The following is a 24,605-nucleotide window of genomic DNA, read 5'->3' on the forward strand; positions in this document are numbered from 1 at the left end:
TTCCCTAACTTGATGGGGAGTTGACTGAAAGGAACCCTTGAGTTGAGATGCTCAAGAGAAAGATTGTAATTGGGTTTATTGTTGGATTGCTCTCTAGTCACCAACACCAATCCTCCCAAGAGCGGATTGGAACTTGTGGATAGAAACAGCATTCCAACTTGTTTAACTTTCCCTTACTTAGTAAGGGACAACTAAACATAATAACCCCCAATTGTCAATTAATCTTGAGAGTACTCCAACAAGAATAGGGCTTCCAGCTAATCAACTCCCAGTCAAGGCCTTTATTTAAATTTATATAAATTCTCTAATTTAATTTTCTGTCATTCAACTCAAACCTTTTTGAAAACATCTGATTAATAAAATAGCACACTTTTCTGCAACTCGTTGGGAGACGACCTGGGATTCATACTCCCAGTATTTTAATTTTAATTTCTGTGACACCTTTCTAAATTGATGAGCGGATTTCTGGTTGGTTGAGAACTATACTTGCAACGTATATTTTATAATCATTCTTAACTCGCCAATTTCCGCCCGCATCAAGAAGCTCCCTCTTCTCTCTAGAATTAGGGTTTTAGGTTAATTGCATTTTAGATCTAGGATTTAATTCTTACTTTCATCTACTTTTTCTTACAATTTATTGTTCTTTCATCCTAGATTTTCTAGTTTTACTTGTCATTTCCTTTATTTTGTTTCTTTTATGTTGATGAACTCTTGTTATTTTGATTTTCCTTTAATGCAATTTGATTTTTTATGTTTCTTTTATGTTCTTATGGTCAATTGCTTTGTTTATTGTTGATTCCTTGCATTGGGTAGTTGTAGATTTTATTATTCTTGCAATTTTACCATGCTTTCCTTGTATGCCCTCCAAGTGTTTGACAAAATGCTTGGTTGGATGTTAGAGTTGATTTTTTAGCATTCTTGGCTTGGAAAGAGAAATTAGACAATCTTGAGTCATTAATACCCAACTTGTATTGGTGATCTAGAGTTGTTAGTTAATATTATTTCTATTGACTCTAATCTCTTGCTAATTCGATTAGCAAGTTGATTAGGACTTTTTGATTGAGATTAACTAGTCTTATTTGACTTTCTCTCGTGAGAAGATAACATTATACCTTCTTCCATTGTTGGGGTTGACTAAATAGGATAAATTCTTGATAATTATTGTGTTATGATTAATGATTAGGATAGAAAGCCTATATTCTCAATCCTTGCCATGAATGCCTCTTTTTATTATTTGTTTGTTTGCTTTATTTTTTTGCCATTTACTTTCTTGCCTTTTTACCAACCCAACCCCTTGGATACCATAACCAATAATATGCATACCTCACTACAATTCCTTGAGAAGACGACCCAGGACTAATACTCTCGGTTACCTTTATTGGATTAGACTTATGATAACCAAAACTCTAAACTTTGATTGAGTATTATTTGTTGGTTGGGAACTATACTAGCAACGGAATTATTTTGTGTGAAATTCCTAGCCGACGATAATATTCTTTCAAGTTTTTGGCGCCGTTGCCGGGGAGGTTTGATAAACCCCAATTTTGTGGTTTATCTTGTGTTGAATTTAGGAGATTTTATCAACATTTCTCATATTTATTCCATGAAATAGCATGGTTTTGTGAATTTCTCCTAATTTATACTTAAGAGTAAAAACATACTTTTTAGGCCTTTAAATTGATAAATTTAATTCACTTTAATTCCATTCGATGTCTTGATCTGTTTGTAAGTGATTTCAGGAATAGAAGGCAAATGGTGGGTTGAAGGAATGAAAAAAGCATGCAAAAATGGAGAATTCATGAAGAAATGGGGATTTGCTGAACTCAAGGCCATGCGCACGTGTCACCCACGCGTACGCGTGAGAAGAAGATTCGCCAGCGACGCGCACGCGTCACCCACACGCACGCGTGAAGAGGAATGTTGCAATGCGATCCGTACGCGTGACAAGCAGCACGTGACTTCACTAAAGGCAAAACGCTGGGGGCGATTTCTGAGCTCAAGGAGGCGCAAATCCAACTCATTTCTGATGCTTTTGAACCCAAGGATTGTAAAGGAATGAAGGGGGAGTCATAGTAGAGTTTTCATCGTGTTGTATGTTAGAATTCTAGAGAGAGAAGCTCTCCATTCTCTCTAGAATTTAGGGCAGTTTAGGTTAAATTTCCTTAGATCAAACTTTTAATTCTTGTTTTTATTTCAATTCTCTTTATATTTTATTGTTCTAATGTCTTAATCTTCTTAGTTTTTCTTGTTAATTTCTTATTTGCTCTCTTTCATGTTTATGAACTCTTGTTAGATTTTAATTTTCTTTTAATGCAATTTTATATTTCCATATCTTTTTATGTTTTTCTTAATTGCTATTGTTGATTTCTTGCTCGTCTTAGTTATAACTTTTATTAATTCTTGCATTTTGTGATGTTTACTTTTAATACACTCTAGGTGTTTGATAAAATATTTTCACTAGTTTTTTAGTATTTTTCTTTACTCTTGGCCTAGGCTAAGGGAATTGAGTGACCTTGAGTCATTGGGTCTCATTGAATTGGTGATTTGAGAACCCTATGTGGTCAATTTGATAACCATTGACACTAGCCTACTACTAAGTCAATTAGTAGCTAGGTTAGGACTTATGGATTGATGTTGATCAAGCCTATTTGACTTACGTACTTCAAGCATAGAAGTAGACTTGATGGGTTGGTCCCTCATAATTGTCAATACATAGTTTGTAGACAAGGATGGGTGATCTCAATTCCTATGCCTAGCCAAGAGTTCTTTCTCTTTCTTTATTAGTTCTTGTCATTTACTTTCTTGTTATTTACTTTTCTTGTCAATTACCAAATCAAACCCCCTTTGCCCCTTTATAACCAATAATTGATCACTTCATTGCAATTCCTTGTGAGACGACCCGAGATTTGAATACTTCGGTTAATTTTCATTGGGGTTTGTACATGTGACAACCAATATTAAAATTTGATGTGAGAGTTATTAGTTGGTTTGGAACTATGCTTACAACGAAGAAATTCTATTTCTATTGATGAATTTCTAGACCAACGATAATTCTCACTTATCAGAGTGCGAGGAGGTCAGGGCTGACAACATCCACTTTCTTCTTTTTCTTCTGCACGAACTCTATCAAACTTGCCCGAATCTTTTCTGAAATTAATAAAACCACAATGCGCCTCAAAGTAGCATCCAAATAGGCTTCGAACATTAAAATATAAATAAAACTCAATAAATTCATATCTAAAATAATAAAAAATATAGAAAAGATGCTCACACATCACAACACCGAATTTGAACTGTTGCTTGTCCTCAAGCAATTAGAAACAATATAAAACTGAGAAGTGGATTAGCCTAAGAATTGAGTTTTTCAATTAAACTCCTGTCTTTTCTCTGAGTGGGGTTAATGACACTGTAACCCTGAATAGTTTCGTCATCTCACTATCCTTTGAAACTCAGAAATATTAATGTCCTTCAAAACTAGAACCCAAATAATATTATGAATTCTTTTCTTTTTGACCTCAGACTAATCCTTGAACACATCATTTTCCTTTTCTTTTCTTAGTGCTTTGCACCTTGAGCCTAGCCGTGACTCTAAATATTTTGTCTCAAGGTTTACTTGAAACAAAAACACCACAAGCACTTAACTGGGGAACTCTTTGAGCTCTGATTTTTTTTTCTTTTAAAATTTTTTTCAGCCAGTGGTGCTCAAAGCCTTTGGCATACTCTTTACTTGCACTTGACTTTGACTCTAAGTGCTCAGTCTCAATCTTTACTTGACACATTCACACCACAAGCATATGGCTAGGAAAATAACTCTTTTGAGCTTTTCATCACACTTAACCTTCCTAATCATTGATGCTCAGAGTCTTGGACCTTGTTTATTTTATTTTCTTATTTTTTTTGCTGTTTCTTTTGTTTTAAGGATCAATTTCTTATTTAATTTAGAGAATTCATAATACTTCTCTAAATTCCTGTACCTCAAGAATTAACAACCTTAACTCCAAGATCAATTATGCACTATTCTTTTCATGCATTCAGAATCACAGACAAATACCACCACATCAATTTAAATAAGACAAATCTATATATAACTCAACCACTCATGTATTACACCACTTTTCTCTTCTTTTTCTTTTTAAATTCAAGCTCAATGAGCGGTACAAAAGATACTTTTTTTTATAAAAATAGAAATAAAAATAATTAAACAAACTGACTAAAGCTAAAAAACTAAAAATATTGAAAATCATGCAAAGGACAGAAAGTAAGCAACAGAAAATAAAAAATAATAAAATACGAACAAGAAAGGGGGGTAAGAACGAAAAGAAACTCAACCACCTCAGTTATTCTGGTGGCCATCTCACTCCTCGGGCTGTGCTCCTCCGTGAAGATGATTCACCTCCCTTTGGTGTCATTGATGATAATATAAACAGATGAAAAGATAAAAAAGGGAGTGATATAAGAGCAAGAAAAAGTAAAAATATATTTTTTTGTGCGTACACACACAGGTCCGTGCATACGCATACTGGGTAATAAAGTCCTTGGCGCTAAACACCGTATAGCTGCGTTTAGCACCACCATCATAGTGGCAAATTCTTGAAATACATGCACCTTGGCACTAAACGCCAGGCTCGGCATTTAGCGCCCCTCTACAGTGGGCTATCCTTGAAATGCATGCCTCCTGGTGCCAAACGCCAACTCGCGGTGTTTAGCGCCGAGGCATCCGAACTAAATTCCCTCTAGAGTATTCTGAATACTCTTCTGATTGCATATGTTCCTGTTATAAACACTTTGCATGACCAAAACACATGTAAAACAAAGAAAAACTATAAAGAACCCTAATAACCTAAATACAACCAAAATGAATATAAAATCAAAGGATACTAAAGATTAGGTTGCCTCCCAACAAGTACTTCTTTAACGTCACTAGCTTGACAGTTGATTTCTTGTTAAGATGGCAGTTGATCATAATGCTTCAACTCCTCACCTCTCACTGTGAATTGTCTCCTTGTGTCCTCATGGATTAGCTCAATATGCTCAAGAGAGAGGATCTTATTTACTGTATAGGGAAACACTGGATTACAAGTCAACACCACCTTCAACCCTGGGGAAAAACCTTCAGTGGGGATCTTTTTGTTTCTTCATTCCCTTGGCACTTTCTTTTTGGGAACTTTCTTCTTGGTGAATGACGCATACCCAACACCAAACTTAGGTTTGATGTCAGAAAAAATTGTATTGATTCCCACTAAATAAGACATAAGCTGCAAACTTTGTTTTGCTTCATCAGGGGATTCTTGGAGATTTGTATCAGTGAACTCAGTCTTCATGCAATTTCCTTTTACATCTAAGTGATGTATGGGTTTAAAAACATTGAAGATCAAATGCTCATCATGCATCCTTAGCATCAATTTACCTTCTTCCACATCAATCAAAGCTCTCCCAATGGCTAGGAATGGTCTTCCTAGGATGATAGAAGTGTTTTCATCCTCTCCCAATGTCAAGAATTACAAAGTCTATTGGAAGGAAGAACTTACCCACTTTGACCAAGATATTCTCTACCATTCCATGTGCATGCTTCAAGGATTTATTTGCCATTTGTAATGCTATCCTTGTTGGTTGTTCCTCTTTGATTTGCAACTTTTTCATCAAAGACAAGGGCAATAAATTGATACATGCTCCTAGATCACACAAAGCTTTCTTAAAGGTATGCTCCCAATAGTGCATAAAATTTGAAAGCTCCCTGAATGAGGTATCTTCCTTGGTAAATTACTCTGAATTATGGCACAACATTTCTTAATCAGGACTACCGTCTCATCTCCCTTTAAAGGCCCTTTCTTGGATAGCAACTCTTTTATGAACTTGACATAGAGAGGCATTTGCTCCAAAATCTTAGCAAAAGGAATATTGATTTGTAACTTTCTGAAGACTTCCACAAACTTTGAGAACTGGTCCACTTACCAAGGTGATAACCTTGCACTCCTCTCTTGAATTTGAAATTGGGTTACTAGGAAGGGTATTGGTGGACCTCTGATCAATTTCAGAAACTCTTATGGCTAGTTGACCCATCTGAACCTCCAAGTTCCTAAGTGAAACTCTGGTTTTCTGCATGAAATTAAGAATACTCTTGGAGAGCTCTGCAACTATAGATTCCAAGTCAGGGGACTTCTAATAACTGAATGGTGGATTGTTGTTGTTAAAATTACTTTGATTGAAATTATTCTGATGGCCCTGATTATTATTGTTGCCAAAATTTTGTTGCCTCTGTGATTGATTTTTCCAACCAAAATTAGGATGATTCCTCCATCCCAGATTATAAGTTTTTGAGAATGGATCATTGTTGGGGGTCTAGAGGAGTTGCCCATGTAATTAACCTGTTCAGAAAAAAATTGACCAAAATCATTACTCTAACCTTGAGGGATGCCACCACTCATGTCATAGGATGTATCTTGAGTATTGACGGCTGAGACTTGCATTCCACTCAAGTGTTGAGTAATAGCATTAATTTGTTGAGACATGGCCTTGTTCTGAGCAAGAATTACATCCAAAGCATCTAATTACATGACTCATTTTCTCAGAGAGGTCCTCTCAGAAGAATATAGATATTAGTTATTAGCAACCATCTCAATCAAATCAAGAGCTTCCCCAGGAGTCTTTTTCATGTGAAGAGATCTGCCTGTAGAATTATCCAGAGACATTTTGGTGGCCTCAGTAACTCCATCATAGAAAATTTGTAACTGAATCCAGTTTGAAAATATGTCAGGAGGATACTTCCTGAGCATCATCTTGTACCTCTCCCAAGCTTCATAAAGAGACTCACCTTCTCTCTTCTTGAAAGTCTGAACGTCTGTCCTCAACTTAGTTAGCTTCTGAGGTGGAAAGAACTTGGTTAAGAATCTATTAACCAATTTATCCCAAGTATTAAAGCACTCCTTGGGATGTGTATCAAGCCATTGCTTGACTTTGTCCTGTACAACAATCGAAAAGAGAAGCAACCTATAGACATCTGGATGAACTCCATTTGTCTTTACATTGGCACAAATCTGCAGAAAATTAGAGATAAACGAGTTTGGGTCTTTCTGTGAGAGTCCATGAAACTGGCAATTCTTTTGCATCAAAGTAATGAGCTAAGACTTCAGCTCAAACTTGTTAGGAGCCACAGGAGGTACAACAATACTATTCCCATAGAAATTGGGACTAGGAGCAGTGTATGACCCAAGAGTCCTTCTAGGTTGCTCAGGAATATTAGGACCATTAAGAACATGAGGATTAACAACATTATTGTTGTTGGGTTTCATAGTGAACTCTTCAACTTCTATTTCAAAATTGTTCCTGAGATTCTCACCGGCTTTGTAAGCTCTAGCCTGCTGTAAATGTCTTCTCAAGGTTCTTTCAATTTCAAAATCAAAGTCTAGAAGAGGTTTTTGATTCCTGTTTCTGCTCATAAACAAACAGAAAACAAAAAGAAGTGGGAATCTCTACGTCAGAGTGAAGAGAATTTTCAGTGAGATAACTTGAGTAAAAGAAATAAAATAAGATAAAAGTAATAATTGGTACTAGAAATTTGAAAATCACTAAAGAAATCAATCCAACAAATTCGAAAATAGTAAAGAGAAATAAGCAAGAAAAAACTCGAAAATAATGGAGGAAAAATAGCTAGGAAAAATAAAATAGAAACGACTAAGGGACACCAAGCTTAATTTGAAAAATTAAGGGAATTTTTTTTAATAAGTGAAAGCTTAAATTTCGAAAATCAAGAACAAAATTAAATAAGATTTTAAAGTAAAAATGTCTAATCTAAGCAATCAAATAACAGGTAGTTGTCAATCACAGTCAATCCCCTGCAGCGGCGCCAAAAATTTGGTGCAGATTTCAAAACCACAAACTAACCGGCAAGTACACTGGGTCATTCCAAGTAATACTTCAAGAGAGTAAGGATCAATCCCATGAGGATTGATGGACTAAGAAACAACAATTGAATGATTCACTTAGTCAGACAAGCAGAAATTGGTGTTTTGGAGTTCAAAAACATTAAACTGTAATTTAGTGATTAAGAAAGTAAATAGTGAACTTGGTGTGAAAAAATGTGTGAGAGAACAGTTAAGGTTTCAAAGATGTTTATTTTTCAGATTAAAATTTCTTACCAACTATTTTAATCATGCAAGATTCAATTCATGGCAAATTGTAATTGACTAGACCCTAATTCCTTAGTGATTTAGTCTCCTCTAACCTAATCAACCGCCAATTCCTTGGTCACTTAATATAGATCAGAGGGTTAGGTTCAATTTTAGTTTATTAGCCACAAAAACCCTAATTATCCAAATATAAGAGGATTATATGTCACGTATCCTGTTAAGTCCAGGCAATTAGCAGTTTAGGAGGAAATTACTTTAAGCTAGTATTCAAGTGAGGTATCTTTTTCAAGAATCAACAAGAATTCATGTAGAACAAGTGTTATTTTGCAATACACTCAAATTTATAAAATGAAGAACGAAAGTAATCCATGAATTTAAATCAATACATTAATAAAAATAGATTGACAATAGTTTTAATCCATATAATAAACAGAGCTCTTAACCTTAACCAGGGAGGTTTAGCTGCTCATAATTCAGAGAAAAGCTAGAGTTCAAAAGTGTGTGAAAAACTAAAATGAGGTCGAAGAGAAGAGAGCCCGAAGAGCTAAATCTTTTTCCTTTTATATCTAACCTAACTTGATTTGAAAATAAAATAGAATAATTACTAGTAAAGCCCAAAAGATTGTGTTTGGGAATAAAAATAACTAAAACGAAATAAAATAAGATAAATATGACCCAAATCTAACTATTGAAGCCCTTTCCTTAAAGTTGGATCCGCGCTACTGGTGCTTGCACCCCTAGAGGCAGTAAGCTTCTAGTTGTTGCTGTCTTCCTGGCACTAAACGCCAGGCTCGGTGTTTAGCATCCCACGAGGCAATTGCTTGGCGCTGGTTACGAGGCACCTAGCGCTAAACGCCGAATCATGGCATTTAGTGCCGTGATGCCAAAAGAAAAGTATAGACTATTATATATCGTTGGAAAGCTTTGAAAGTTGACTTTCTAATGCCACTAAAACTGCATCAATTGGACCTCTTTAGCTCAAGTTATGCTCGTTAGAGTGCGAGAAGGTCAGGGTTGACAGCGTCCACTTTCTTCCTTTTTCTTCTGCACAAACTCTGTCAAACTCGCCCGAATCTTTCCTGAAATTAATAAAACCACAATGTGCCTCAAAGTAGCATCTCAATAAATTCATATCTAAAATAATAAGAAAATATAGAAATGATGCTCACGCATCACCCGGCACACTATCAACTCATCATAGTCATCTTCATATGTCAAGTTCTTTCAAGCTCATAAACCATTTTCCAGTTTAAATCTCTTTCAAAATACTCAAGAAAATCATTTATTTTAAATTCACTAAATACTTTTCAAAACAAAACCTTTTCATATTGAATCGGACTCAAAATATAATTTCTTTTTTAGATAATTCAAACTCCAAATATAAACCTTTCTTTGGTAAATCAAATTCAAAATAGTGTAATTCTTTTCTTAACTAAATAAAACTCAAAACATAATTTATTGCTTTTCTTAATAAATCAAAATCAAATAATATAATTCTTAAATCCAAACTTTTCTAAATAACATTCCAAACCAAATTTTCAATTTTTATAGAAATTTTGGCAGCATCTCCTCTAAAACTTGGACTATTGTCACCCTTCAAAGATCCCAACCAAACCATTTCTCAACCTTTTTCCAATGGGTTCAAAACCCAACCATTCCCAAATCTTAAATCATTTTTCCAAAACCAATTCTAATACCAAATCATTTCTAAAATTAAACTAATTCTAACATCAATTCATTTCCATATCTCAATTCATTTCCGAAACCAAATCATTTTCCAAACCTCAAATCATTCTTTAATAAAACATACGAATCATTTCCAAATCAATCTTTCATTCACTACTACAACGCCAACTTAATAATCAGAAATAGTCACAATCCAATCATCATCATAACAACCTTAAATCAATCCCAAAATCCAACTAAACATCTTTAATCTATCAATAAACCAATCAAGCAAGCAATCACATTCATTCAAGGCAACTCAGTTCAATCCATAAGACTCACATAATCACCAAAAATATATTTTTTGTATCAATACCGATTTATAATAATTTTTGGGAATAAAATGAGTTTAATGAAAGCTCCTACCTTGTTTACAACTTAACTATGCAACAAAACACTTAAAACTCTGATTTCGCAGCAACGGCATCAAATCCGGCCATCTCTGCAGTCAGCGACAGTCATCAAACGCGTCATGCAAGATCCGAAACTCAACCCTATGACATCAACGTTGCAAAATCCTTAATAACTTATAACAGAACGACAATGATAAGGATTTTCGGAGCAGAGACATTTACTATACCAAAGAAGAACCAAGAATAGAGCTGCGCCAGCTCTGGTGACAACTCCCGGAGAGCAAAACGGTGACAGAGCTCCGACAAACTCCATCAGCAACGGCATGTGACCACCGCAACCCCGAATAGCGGTGATAGCGGCCTCTGGCAACGATGGTTCCTCCTCCTCCATGACCTTCTCCCCTCATGCCACTGCCTCCTCTGCAACGGCGAGTTCGGTGGCGACCAAGAACGCGACAACAACCACTGCAACAGCTCCTTCCTTCCTCTCCTCGGCAACGGCAATGCGATGGTAGCGTGGGCAATGACGGTGTGACGGTGCAGGTGACGTGAGCTTGCAGCAGCAGCTCCCCCGATGGCCAGCCCGCGACGGCGCTCTCCCTCTCCATTCTCGCACAACACTCTTCCTCAAAGCCCGTTTCGGTCTCTCTCTCCCTCAGATCAGTTCGGCGGCTTCATGGTGGAAGTGGTGGCAGGACGCGACAGCGACGGTGGTACCAGGCCGGCGATGCTCTTCCTCCCTTCCGTCGGCGCTATCTCTTCCTCAGATTTCCTCTCCGTGCGCGTGTGAGTGTGTTTGTTTATTGTGTGTTTCCGCTGAGAGTGAGGAAAAGGGGGTTGGGGGTGACGACTAGGGTTTGGGTAAAGGGGAAAAGTGTGTGTTTTGAGTGTAGTGAAAATTAGAATTTTGGTAAAAATTAAGTATAAGGGTAGTTTTAAGAAAATTAGGAATAATAGAGTAATTGAAAACTAATTTTAATCCAATAATAATTAAATATAAAATTACTATCTGTTCATCAATTTACAGATTATTTTTAAATAAATACTCTAATCCAAGAATTAGAGATAATATAATTAATTTTATTTATTCATAAAAATAAAAGTATTAAACTCCAAATCTCAATTATTTAAATCAAAACATATAAAATTCTTATTATTTACGATTACTAAACTTTATAATTTAAATATAAAAATTATCCAATAACTATAAAATTAGATAAAAATTTTAATTTAATTATCAAAACTTGATTTAATTAGTTTTAATAAAATATTTTTTTATATTAAAATTTTTAATAAATAAATAAATTAAAATTGACTCATAATAAGATTTTTCAAAAATTTTAAATTTTACACCATGGTTCAAATGCAATTAGTTAACAAAAAAAAACAATTGCAATTATTTAACAAATACTCAAGTGCATTTATAATACAATGGTTTAAATGCAATTAGTTAACAAAAAAATCAAATGCAATTAGTTAACAAAAACTCATTAGTTATAAAAAAGATAGATGCAACTAATGAACAATAAGACAAATGCAATAGGTGAACAATAAGACAAATGTAATTTGAAGTGTATGCATTACTTTTTGCTGATCAGATTTTATTTGTCAACTAAATAACATAGATACTTGTAGATCATCAGCTAGGTAATTCAGAAATCACCTCCAATTATTTATGTTCTCGGCTCTAGTCACATCGTAGGTAATCATAAACATATGATTGTTTGCGTCTTGTGTAACCACAGATAACAGTTAACTTCCATAATGACCTTTCAAAAAGTACTTTGATATGAGAGTTTGTTCTTTCTGATCCAACCAGTTTTTGTGCTTCATTTTGGATTGGAGACAGAAGTTTTTACGACGGCGGGGATATAGATGGAGGGAGAGAGAGTTTTAGAGGGAGAGGGAGGAAGCAGCGGCAAAGAGGGAGTGAAAGAAGCGGTGGAGGAATCACGTTGGAAGTTGAAAAATTAAGGGACTTAGGAGGCAATTTGTCCGTATTACGAAGGAGACAAAGACACGTAGACACGTTACCTGACACGTTAGCATGTGACCTGCTGTCAATTGGTTGCAGGAACTAAATTAAACAAATACAAAAGTGGATGAGGATTGATTTATATTTTTATAAGAGGGTGCATAACTAGTTATGAGGGCGCAATATTTTGATATTCTACTTCAGTATTCGTCAAGATTTTATAGTTTTATTTTGATGTTACGAGAGCGCAATATTTTGTTAGAAATATTAAATATTATTTTTCTATTTTTTTATTGGTAATATTTGATATCTAATGCGATTCGCAAATATCTAATATGATCAAATGAGTTATATGCAGATCAAATTGAAGTTTTGTCGATATTCAATCCGATCCAGTTCAATTGTGTACACCCTTATTCTTCTTTTTTTCTACTCTATTTTAGTTAAAAACTTGAAAAATTTTATTTGTATTTATTTTTGTAATTCACTTATAAATATATAATGAGAAAAAAAATAAACGAAATGTAGAATTTTAATTTTTTTTCTCTATATAATTAACAACATATAAGATATTTGACTCTAAACTCGTTGTATAAAATGAAAATTTAATAATGATATTCTAACATCATGATAAATAAACGAAATATATATATTTGATAATAATTTTTTAATATATATATATATATATATATATATTAAAACAAATATTTTTAGTTAATTCGATTGAATCACAATTCAATTACAGTTAAACCATTAAATTTTTAAATCAGTTATTTAATTAGTTTATTAACCAATATGGTTTTCACAACTTTAATTATTCTAACATCATGATAAATAAGAAAAAAAGATATATTTTATTATAATTGTATAATTTACATATATATAATATTTTTTTATATTATTTAGTTAAATTCAACTACAGTTAAACTATTAAATTTTTAAATCAATTATTTAGCTGGTTATTAACTGATGCGGTTTTCACAACCTTGATTATTGATGAAATCTCCTAACTGACGTCTTTAAGAATCTTATTGATTGATAAACTGGTAACAAGATAAAACTAACACGACTAGTTTACTTAGGATAGAAATTAAAAGTCCAAAACGCTATATACCTTTGACTTTACTTGCCAAAACATTAACCACTACTCAAAAAGACAGTATCATAATCTGCATTCACAAGGAATAAAAATGGAAAATAATGGATTTTCAATCCCCGTTTAGGCAAGAACTTCAAAGAGGCGTCTTCAAGTTTATTTTGTTCTAGTTATTTGGCTGGGAATGACACGTCAATTAGCAGTGATTTTTCAACAAAGTTATTCAAATCACACGTATTATAATCAGTGGGAGATGTGTTATGTAGGGAAAAAATAATGCAACAAACAATCTTGCCACTTAAAATTATTACATACTTCTTGACTTATTAATTTTTTTGTAGGGTATTTGAAGATATTATCATGTTGTAACGCGTGAAAGTTGGAACCTTTTAGGCAAGTAATTTAGTCCCAATTATGCTGCTTTTGATTTGTTAATTTCTTCAGACGCCAAAACAGTAAGGCCACTTGAGAAGCATCTCTAAATAAATCTAAGCCAAATGTTATATCTCTGACCTTTTGTCGTCAAGACACTAAAATTGGATTATTTATTATTACACGCTCCTTATTACATTTTCTCTTGTATTTGTCTCTCTTTTTCATTCAAATAATATATACACCGACATGACGACTTGTGAAAAAGGTCAATCATGAATGCTAGAGCTGGATGAGAATGTATGAAGATCAGAATAAATTTATGTATATTGTTGTGGGAGTAGATGACTCTACTATAATTTAAAATTCTTTTGATTATGATAATAATATTTATTTATTTTTATTAAATTATTAAGTTTGATCTTATAATAATTTTTATTCAACTTTTAGTAATTAATAATCAATTTAAAAATTTTATATCAAATATTTATTAAAACGATCAATTCTCAATTTAAATAAAATTAATTTTTTTTTAGAAATTGACTCGAAAGAGTATTATTATTTTCTTTTAAAATTAGTTTTAGTTTTTTTATAGCAACTTCATTAATTAAAAGAATTTTTCTAATTATGAATATTAGTAATATATATATATATATATAGAAAGAGAAGCATTTTGATTGTATTTATAAGAAAAAGATTACTCAATTTTTTTAAATATAAAATCTAAAAAATAAAATTCTAAAATATTTGTTATTATTTAAATTATTATTTTAATATTTTAATTTGTAAATTAAATATTTTAAAGATTAATTATATTTAACAATAACAAATATCATTATAGCAATAATCAAGTTATATATATATATAGAAAATAATTACCTTAAAATATAAAATATACCTTAAAAATAAGTTAAACAAATATATATATATATATATATATATATATATATATATATATATATATATAGTGATTAATGAATAATTTAATAGCTGATTTAATTTTTATATATGTATAATATTTTTATTATAAAAATTATTATTATTATGTTATACATATTTTACTTTCAATGTCAAAATTTTCTGGATTTATTACCGGTGAAGATAATGTGATTAGAAAAGAAAAAAAAATAAAAGAAAGACAATGAAAGAAGGAGGACATGAGCTGTACAGTAATAAATCTCACCACAATCAATATATCAAAAAAGTTTGTATACAAATAAAAGAATGAGTTAAAAAATGATGACTAATTTAGTTGGTTAACTCTAGTAAATATATATACCTAAGGCTAATTAACATGTATTGTAAAATTAACTTGTTATGTGAAAAATAATATGACTGCACACTAATTACACTGTCACAATTACAAATGAACAACACAATTTGAGTTGGTGACAACACTAACAAGCACCAACAAAAAGAGTCAAAGAGAGTTAGTTAGAGTTAGATATTTATTGAGAGATTTAGTTATGCTTGTGTATATACTTAGTGAGAAGTAGCTCAGCTTGTATATATGAGGATCCTGTGTCTCTAAAGTCAATTTGAATTTATACAAATGAGTGAGCTAATTAACTATATGACGAATCCAACAAGATTTGATTAGATGTCGTTGATACTAACGTTATTTTTCACCATATGTATTATGTTAAATTGTTGAGTAGAGCAAGGTAATTTAAATTCAGTTAGTTATCTTTTAAAGTCACGCACTTGCGATGATGTGTTTCAAAAGCTAAAATATCAAAACCTAGCTAGATATGCATGCTACAAAGTTAAATCCCCACACACAATTCTCACTTCCATTAATGTAATATAAATTATACATGTACTCCATGATCACAAGATCGATCTCACAAAATATATATTACTCATTACTCATACATATAGCTACATGAATTATTATTGGGTACATTAACAACATCATTGAAAAGAAAATATAGATTAATTAAGCAAGCACTTTTATGAAGTAAAACCAACAACACATACATGAAATTAATTAAAATACTAACAATAATAATAATTATTATTATTCCTATCATATGACAAAATCTATGAAAATTGGAAGTTCCTATTAGCTAAATAGTTTTGATAATCATGGCTTATTATTTGTTTCAACTTGTTTCTTGGTGGCTCCAATAAAACCACCAACACCACCAATGGCACCGGCACCACCACCAATCCCTCCAATGCCACCACCAATTCCTTTGTAAATCCCTCCGTATGCACCAACTCCACCAACTATCCCTTTTCCTATTCCGCCTCCGCCTCCATATCCACCCCCTAAACCACCACCGCCACCGCTACCTCCTCCAAAACCACCCCCTAGACCACTACCACCGTCTTCGCCACCGAATCCTCCACCAAGGCCTCCTACTCCTCCTCCTACGCCACCAATTGAGCCTACTCCAGCACTAGAAGGTACACTATCAAAGAACCATTGAGGCTTCTTCACATCCTCATTATTTGATTTCTTCATCATGCTCCTTCCATCCACATTTTGTAACATCATTCCCATCACGGACAAACAAAGAACAAGCACCGAAATCAACTTCATCATCTCCATCATAATAATAATATGACTATATGATAAGTAGCTATACATACATGCATTTATATAGTTGTAGAATGCATGGGAAATTAAGACGTAGGAATAATATATTATTAGAAAGATATAAAAAAATATGAATAGTATTTAATGTGTAGTAGGAGGGTTAGGAGAGTGTGGTTTAATTGCAACCTCACAAGTTACCTTCTTCATTCTCTTGAGAGAGTAATTGTAATATTCGTCTAGCCACATGGCTAGTAATAAGGTTTAGTTATTACATTGGCATTCATGATTATTGGCCACTATTTTCTTAGCTCCTTCCTTATTCAACCACATACCATGCATACTACTAAAGAATAATCATTACTAGCTCTGCCAAATGCTGAAGCCTTAGTGGTCCATGCTGATGACCATGCATCATGACAACTTTATTATTATACGCATGCAAGTGGAATACATGCGGTAACAATTACTACTAATTAAGGTATATTAACTTCTCTTCACACATGGCCCAACTAACCTAACATTCTCTCTTCACAAGCCTTGCATATATAAGAGGTCGTCATGAAAATGCAAGCATGCAAGATCATAATTAAAATATAAATACTTATTATATAAAAAATTATTACGTAGATACTAAAATCAGTCACTTAATAAATTATTGTATATTTATATATAAATATATTATTTAATTTATTTTTAATATATATTTTATATTTTATTTTGTATTTTATATTTTATATTAATAACTGATTTTGTAGTTAATTTTTTATATACACTTAATATAATTGATAAATAATTATATTTTTATTATGAAATTATTTTTTTTAAATTTAAATTAATAGAAAGAAACATATAAATAATTATATTTTTAACTCATATCTTTAACTAAGAATCTCTTCTTAAATTTACTTACATTTTTATATAAATTTTTTTTTATTTATTTTATGTTAATTTTTTTTTAAATTTATCGAGGATCAAACTCTAACTTTTTCAATTATAAAAGTTTTGATACTATATGATAAATTTTTTTTAATTTAAATTAATAAGAGGACGCCCATAATTATATCTCTAACCGATTCATTCATACACCACTTATCTAATGTTGAGCGGGATGTAAATCCTAATAATTGAGAAATAATAAATCAGCATACAATACATTTATTACTATGTTTAAGTATTATCCATAGCAGAAACATATATTTTTACTGTGATAATTTTGCCGTGTGGTGGAACCATTTACAGGTGGCAGACAGTGATGGGGCAATAAATGACTATTGTGGATCAAGTTTAAACTTTTGGCAAGTCAAACAAAGTATGATATGGGCATGCACTACTTCAATGACATTCTTAATTTTGAGTGCATATATATATATTCTAAGAAATGAGTAGTTGGAGTTGCAAAACTGAAGAAGGTGACCCTCGCATGATGTGATTGAAAGCTAAGCAATACCCATTAGTATTAGTATCGAAAATTGTTTTATAATTTATATATGAAATGATTGATTTGGAATTTATAGTTATTGAGAGGAACCGTGAATTATATTGTTATAGCATTATCATAGTGCTTAGCTATATATGGCGATGATTTATAGCTGAGGTATATATGTGTAGTTGAGTTTGCATCTAATTTAAAGCAACCCGTAATAAATGTGAGAAGTGATCAATTCCATGAAGACATTTATGCATTGAGGCGCTGTCGCGTGATTTAATTAATTTGTTACACAATCAAGCTTGCCAGGGCACTTGCCTTGTGCATACCTTGCACTCGAATTAAACATTATTTTATAGTGATTGCTCTTGTATGTACCCTAATATTTGAGAAAGTATTCGTACTCATATTACATGGATCACTAATAATACACCAAGTAGCAAATTAATATTAATTTATATGTTCACTATTCTTCTTGCTTCTTTGATTAACAAAGAACCTCATCAGTCATCACCCATTCCTTCCCCATCGCTGCAAAACTCCCAAATTTTTAAGTGTTAATGGCGTCTATTTCTACAAAAGTCTAATTTCGCTCCTTTATGAGTTCCTTTACCAAGTGATAACATTGTCATATTCTGCCACCATTGGAGATGAAATTTAAGTTTTGAAATCGGGGATCTTTTTTTTTTTAATTTCTGGTATGTTGTCTGAACAACAAAAAAAAAAGGACAAAGAAAAACGAGACTTTTTCCGTTCGACAAATGATAACATTAGGTTTGGTTTTAATTTTAACTTCTTTAGGCTTATTTTTAAATTAGCTTTTAATGGGGGTGCAATTGCAAAAAAAATGTCTAGACAACTAGGCATATAAATTAATGTTAATTTGCCACTTGGTGTATTATTAATGATCCATATAATATGAGTATGCATACATTTTCAAATATTAGAGTATGGGAGCAATCGCCATATATATATGTCTTATTTTTTGAAAAGCATAAGATTTAGAGTTAAGATTTAGGCCGTATAAAAAGCTTCAAAAGTTTTTGTTTTTTAACTTTTGACTTATGAAAGATAGTAGTATTGATATTTGGTATAATTTTTAAATTAAATTGTAGTTTTTTAAAAAGCTATTTAAGTGCTTATGAAGAAGTTAAAAAAATGACTTCTCTCATGATAAAAAAATTTTTATTATATTTTTTTTAAAATAAACACTTTTAGAACTAAAAAACCAAATACAAAATAACTTATTTATAAGTTACTTTTAATATAAGTGTGAGAATATAGGAAGGCTAAGAGCAAACTTAACGAGTAAAATAAGGTTTACAAGGAGTTTTTAATAGGAGAGAACTTGTAGGGAGTTTTCATAAGAGGATTTTATTCTTGATTATTGAAATTATAGCATAGATGATACTATATATATTTCTGTAGCATTGTAATTGAAATATCATCAAAAATAAGAAAGAAAATTAATTCACATCATATTTTCTCATATTGTCTTTGTTATAGTTAGTGCATTATTGTGGGTAGTGTTCAATTTCATATTACTTTGTATCTATTAGAAAGTCTAAATTCTGCTGCAGATTCTACAATTGGTATCAAGAGCCAACGTTATATTATTCATTATTTGCGTGGTAAAATTCAATTTTGAATATAATGGCTTCTACTAGTGGTAATGTCAAAGTAGGCAAATATGAAATCGAGAAATTTAATGGGAAAATGATTTTTCCTATTAGAGGATGCAGATGAAAAATCTGCTTATATCACAAAAATTACACAAGGTACTGGCAGGAAAAGAGAAAAAGCCGGAGAAAATGAAAGATGAGAATTGGGAAGAATTAGATCTTGAGGCGCGGGCTGCAATAATCTTATGCCTTGAGAGGGATGTTGCTTTTTTGGTAAATGAAGAAGCAACTGTAGCAGGCGTTTGGGCAAAGTTAGAGAGTAACTTTATGACGAAGACTCTAACTAATAGGATCTACTTAAAATCCAAATTGTATACACGCAAGATGGAAGAAGGTACCTCAATTCAAGAATATATCAATAAGTTTGATAGGATTATATCAAACTTAAAGGATATAGATGTAAAGATTGATGATGAGGATCAGGCACTCATATTGTTACTTTCATTACTGAAGTCCTATGAAAATTTGGTGCAGACATTGATGCTGGTGGGTGACACTCTGACCATGGATGAGACGAGAGCATCACTTTTAGCGGATGATCTACGTAAGGTTGCTACAAGTGTAATGTCATCTCCAAATGGAAGAGAGTATAATGATCAAGCACAAGGATTGTTCGCAGCTAGAGGAAGGACTAATGAAAGAGGAAAATGTAATAAGCGTGGAAAGTCTAGGCCAAAATCTAGACTACATGCTTTAAATGTGGGGAGCCTGGACATTTTAAAGTAAATTATCCAAATAAGAAGATAACTTTCAAGAAACAAAACAATGACAACCCCCAAAAGAAAAGCAAGAAGCAAGCTACGTCTCAAATGATGAGGAGGACTGTTACTCTGTGACAGAACAATCTTATGAAATCTTCAATAAGTGGATTCTTCATTCAGGAGCATCTCACCATATGTGTCCAAATAGAAAGTGGTTTACTACCTATCAAAGCATAAATGGTGTCACAGTTTTAATGGGCAATGATCATGCTTGTAAAACTGTGGGATTGGGTACTATAAGAATCAAGATGCATGATGGAATAGTAAGAACCTTAAAGGATGTGAGACATATTCCAGACTTGCGAAAAAATCTTATTTCCATAGGTTTGTTGGAGAAAAATAGTTGCAAAATAGTTGCAGAAAATGGGGTACTAAAAGTTGTTCGTGATTCTTTGGTAGTGATGAAGGGAGTTCGTCACGGTAATCTTTATTCTCTTTTGGGGACAACAGTCATAGGTGAGTTAGCAGTTGGAATCGGTGGAAGTAGAGATCAAACAAATTGCACAAGAATATGGCACATGCGGCTTGGACATATGTCAGAGAAAGGTCTATCATTACTTTGTGGACAAGGTTTGCTGAAGAATATGAAGAAACCACAAATAAAATTTTGTGAGCATTGCGTGTATGGAAAGGCACACAAGGTAAAATTTTCTACAAGCAAGCACAAAAGCAGAGGGTTGTTAGACTACGTGCATACTAATGTTTGGGGCCCGTCTAAAGTTACTTCTAATGGTGGTTCCAAGTATTTTATTACTTTTGTTGATGATTACTCCAGGTATGTTTGGGTTTACTTCCTCAAGCATAAGAATGAGGTATTCGACACTTTTAAGCGATGGAGAGCAATGGTTGAAAACCGAATAGGTAAGAAGCTGAAAACTCTACGATTAGATAATGGCACAGAGTACACGGATGGGGCTTTCAAGGAGTTCTGTGATCGAGAAGGCATTATGAGACACTGGACAGTTAAAGAAATACCACAACAGAATGGAGTCGCTGAACGACTGAATCGTACGCTACTTGAGAAGGCACGGTGTATGCACTCTAATTCTGGGTTAGGCAGAGAGTGGTGGGCGGAGTCGGTTGCTACAGCTTGCTACATAGTGAACCGATCCCCACATTCTTCTCTAGATGAAGACACGCCTTATAAGGTGTGGTCATGGAAACATGCAGATTACGAGAAACTCAGGGTTTTTGGATGCACAGCATATTATCATGTCAAAGATAATAAGCTTGATGATAGAGCTAAAAAGGCAATCTTTTTGGGGTATCTAAGAGGAGTTCAAGGGTATCATCTTTGGAGCGTAAATGATTCTAAGTTTGTAATTAGCAGGGATGTTACCTTTGATGAATGATCTATGGTAGCTCTGTCTAAAGATACGATGCCAGATGATGGTGATGTTGGAAAAATTTCAAATACTCAAGTGGTGGAGATAGAGTCTAAATACCAACAAACAGATTCTAATAATGTTCAGGTGGAGCATCCTAATGCTACTCGAGATGATGCAGAAGATGGACTTGATCATGAGGAGATTTAACAAGAAAATGCACATGCATTACAACAGCAGCAGCATGATTCTTTGGCATCCACTAGGCCAAAGAAAAATTATAAATTCGTTCAGAAGTTTGGGTCAAACAAGCCTTTGAGACATTATGGGCAGGTAAACTTAGTAGATTATGCACTCTCGGTGGAGGATGATAAGCCGATCACCTTCAAACTTGCTATCAAAGATAAAGATAGAGAAAGTTGGTTGGTCGCCATGGAAGAAGAGATGCAATCTCTCCATAAGAACAAGACATGGGAGGTGGTCCCGTTGCCTGTGGAAAAGACTGCAATTGGTTGTAAATTGGTGTATAAAAGAAAAGAAGATCCTACTAAGTCAGATGGTATAAGATTCAAAGCTAGATTAGTAGCAAAGGAATTTGCACAAAAAGAAGGTGTTGATTACAACGAGATATTTTCTCCTGTGGTGAAACACACTTCCATAAGGGTGCTTTTGAGTCTTGTTGCTCAAGGTGATCTTGAGTTAGAACAGCTAGATGTAAAGACAGATTTCTTGCATGGTGACTTAGAGGAAGAAATTTACATGTATCAACCTGAGGGTTTCAAGGTTGAGGGTAAAGAAAATCAGGTATGTCGCTTAAAGAAATCGCTATATGGATTGAAACAATCTCCTCGACAGTGGTATAAGCGATTTGACTCCTTTATGTTAAAACAAGGTTGTTCCAGAAGTAATTATGATTGTTATGTGTACATTAATAAGCTTTCTGGAAGTGATTATATCTATCTTCTATTGTATGTGGATGACATGTTTATTGCTTCTAAGAGCAAGGCGGAGATAGATAGGTTAAAGGTTCAACTTGGTAAAGAATTTGAAACAAAAGATTTGGATGTTGCACGAAAAATATTAGGCATGGAAATTAAAAGAGAGAGATCAAGCCGAAAATTGTTCTTGAGCCAGAAAGGGTACATTAAGCGCGTTATTGAAAGGTTCGAAATGAAAAATGCTAAACCAGTAGTAACACCATTGGCTCCACATTTCAAGTTCTCTGGTAAAAAATCTCCCACAACAACAAAAGATAAAGCTTACATGGAAAATGTACCTTATGCTAGTGTAGTTGGTAGCCTGATGTATGCTATGATGTGTACACATCCAGATATTTCATAGACAGTCAGTATTGTTAGCAGGTTCATGGCAAATCCAGGTAAGGCACACTGGGAAGCAGTCAAGTGGATATTAAAGTACTTGAAAGGTACCATTGACAAAGGTTTATGCTTTAGTGGAAAATCATGTCAAATCAGCGGTTTTGTTGATTTTGATTATGCTGGTGATCTAGACAGAAGACGTTCTATGACCGGTTATGTATATAAAATACAAGGTGCTCCAGTTAGTTGGCGATCGATGTTACAAGCTACAGTGGCACTATCTACTACAGAGGCTGAGTACATGGCAGTAGCAGAAGGGGTGAAAGAAGCATTGTGGCTAAGGGGTCTTCTAGATGATTTGGGATTTCAGCAAGATTGTGTGAATTTGAGTTGTGATAGTCAAAGTGCAATTCATTTGGCAAAAAATCAAATTCATCATGCTCGTACCAAGCATATTGATGTAAGATATCACTTCGTGCGTGATGTTATAGAGAAAGGCAATATTTCTCTTATAAAAGTACACATATGAAAATTCCGCAGACATGTTGACTAAAGTAGTGTCGAAAAACAAATTCCAGCATTGCTTGGATTTGCTCAACATTATTCCATGTTAAGTATTACATGGCGAATAAAGGAACTACGTTTCGTTTGATCTTGGTAAATGGTACATAGGCAGTCGTTGTCAAGATGATGCAACCAGATACGAGTACTACAATTTTGTTCGTTCAAAATTTGAGTCAGTTTTTCAAATTGTGACCGAAGTGGAGAATTGTGAGAATATAGGAAGGCTAAGAGCAAACTTAGGGAGTAAAATAAGGTTTGCAAGGAGTTTTTAATAGGACAGAACTTGTAGGGAGTTTTCATAGGAGGATTTTATTCTTGATCATTGAAATTATAGCATAGATGATACTATATATATTTCTGTAGCATTGTAATTGAAATATCATAAAAAATAAGAAAGAAAATTAATTCACATCATATTTTCTCATATTGTGTTTGTTATAGTTAGTGTATTATTGTGGGTAGTGTTCAATTTCATATTACTTTGTATCTATTAGAAGTCCAAATTTCACTGCAGACTCTACAATAAGCATTTATTGTTTAAGTTATTTTTTTAAGAAGTGTTTATAATTTAAGATTTAAAATTTATAATTTAAAATTTAAGATGACTGAGAGTAGTAGTTGGCCGATGACAGTGGTTGGCCATAATGACAAAGTGTCAAAAACGAGAAATAATGTTGTAGTGTTCGAAAAAAAAAAGGGTTAACTACCAAAAACGTTTTCGAATTTTTCAAACGCTCACAAAAATGCACCTAAATCTTATTACCGAAAAAAATGACTTCAAATAATTTAAAAATACGACAAAAATGTCCAATAGTAAATATATATTTTCAAAAAATACCTTAGAGATTGAACTTTGATATGATTTTTTGCAAGCATGATTATGAAAATGAGATATTATTATCCTTAAAATTTGGTGACTTTTGTTAAGTATATATGATTTTTGTAATTTTTTTGTTAACAACCAATAATATTTTTAAAAAATTACAAAAAATATATACTTAGCAAAAAAATCACAAAATTTTAAGAATAATAATATCTAATTTTTTTAAACATGCCTGCAAAAAATCGCATCAAAATTCAATCTCTAATGTATTTTTTGAGAAAATTTTTAAAAAATTACAAAAAATATATACTTAGCAAAAAAAATCATCAAATTTTAAGAATAATAATATCTAATTTTTTTCAATCATGCCTGCAAAAAATCGCATCAAAATTCAATCTCTAATGTATTTTTTGAGAAATACATATTTAATGTTAGATTTTTTGTAAAATTATCTAACATTAAATATGTATTTCTTAAAAAATACATTAGAGATTGAATTTTGATGCAATTTTT

General features: G+C 32.8%; 1 protein-coding gene across 1 annotated transcript; it reads right to left on the reverse strand.

The window, feature by feature from the left end:
• Positions 1 to 15,413: 15,413 nt before the first annotated feature.
• Positions 15,414 to 16,378, reverse strand: LOC107641257 (uncharacterized). Its single transcript, XM_016344753.2, has one exon. The coding sequence runs from the start codon at positions 16,241 to 16,243 to the stop codon at positions 15,734 to 15,736; it is 510 nt and encodes a 169-aa protein (XP_016200239.2). The 5' UTR covers positions 16,244 to 16,378; the 3' UTR covers positions 15,414 to 15,733.
• Between the last annotated feature and the right edge of the window lie 8,227 nt (positions 16,379 to 24,605).

Source organism: Arachis ipaensis, chromosome B5 (assembly GCF_059453495.1).
Source record: "Arachis ipaensis isolate K30076 ecotype BB chromosome B5, ASM5945349v1, whole genome shotgun sequence".
NCBI classification, from domain to species: Eukaryota; Viridiplantae; Streptophyta; class Magnoliopsida; order Fabales; family Fabaceae; genus Arachis; species Arachis ipaensis.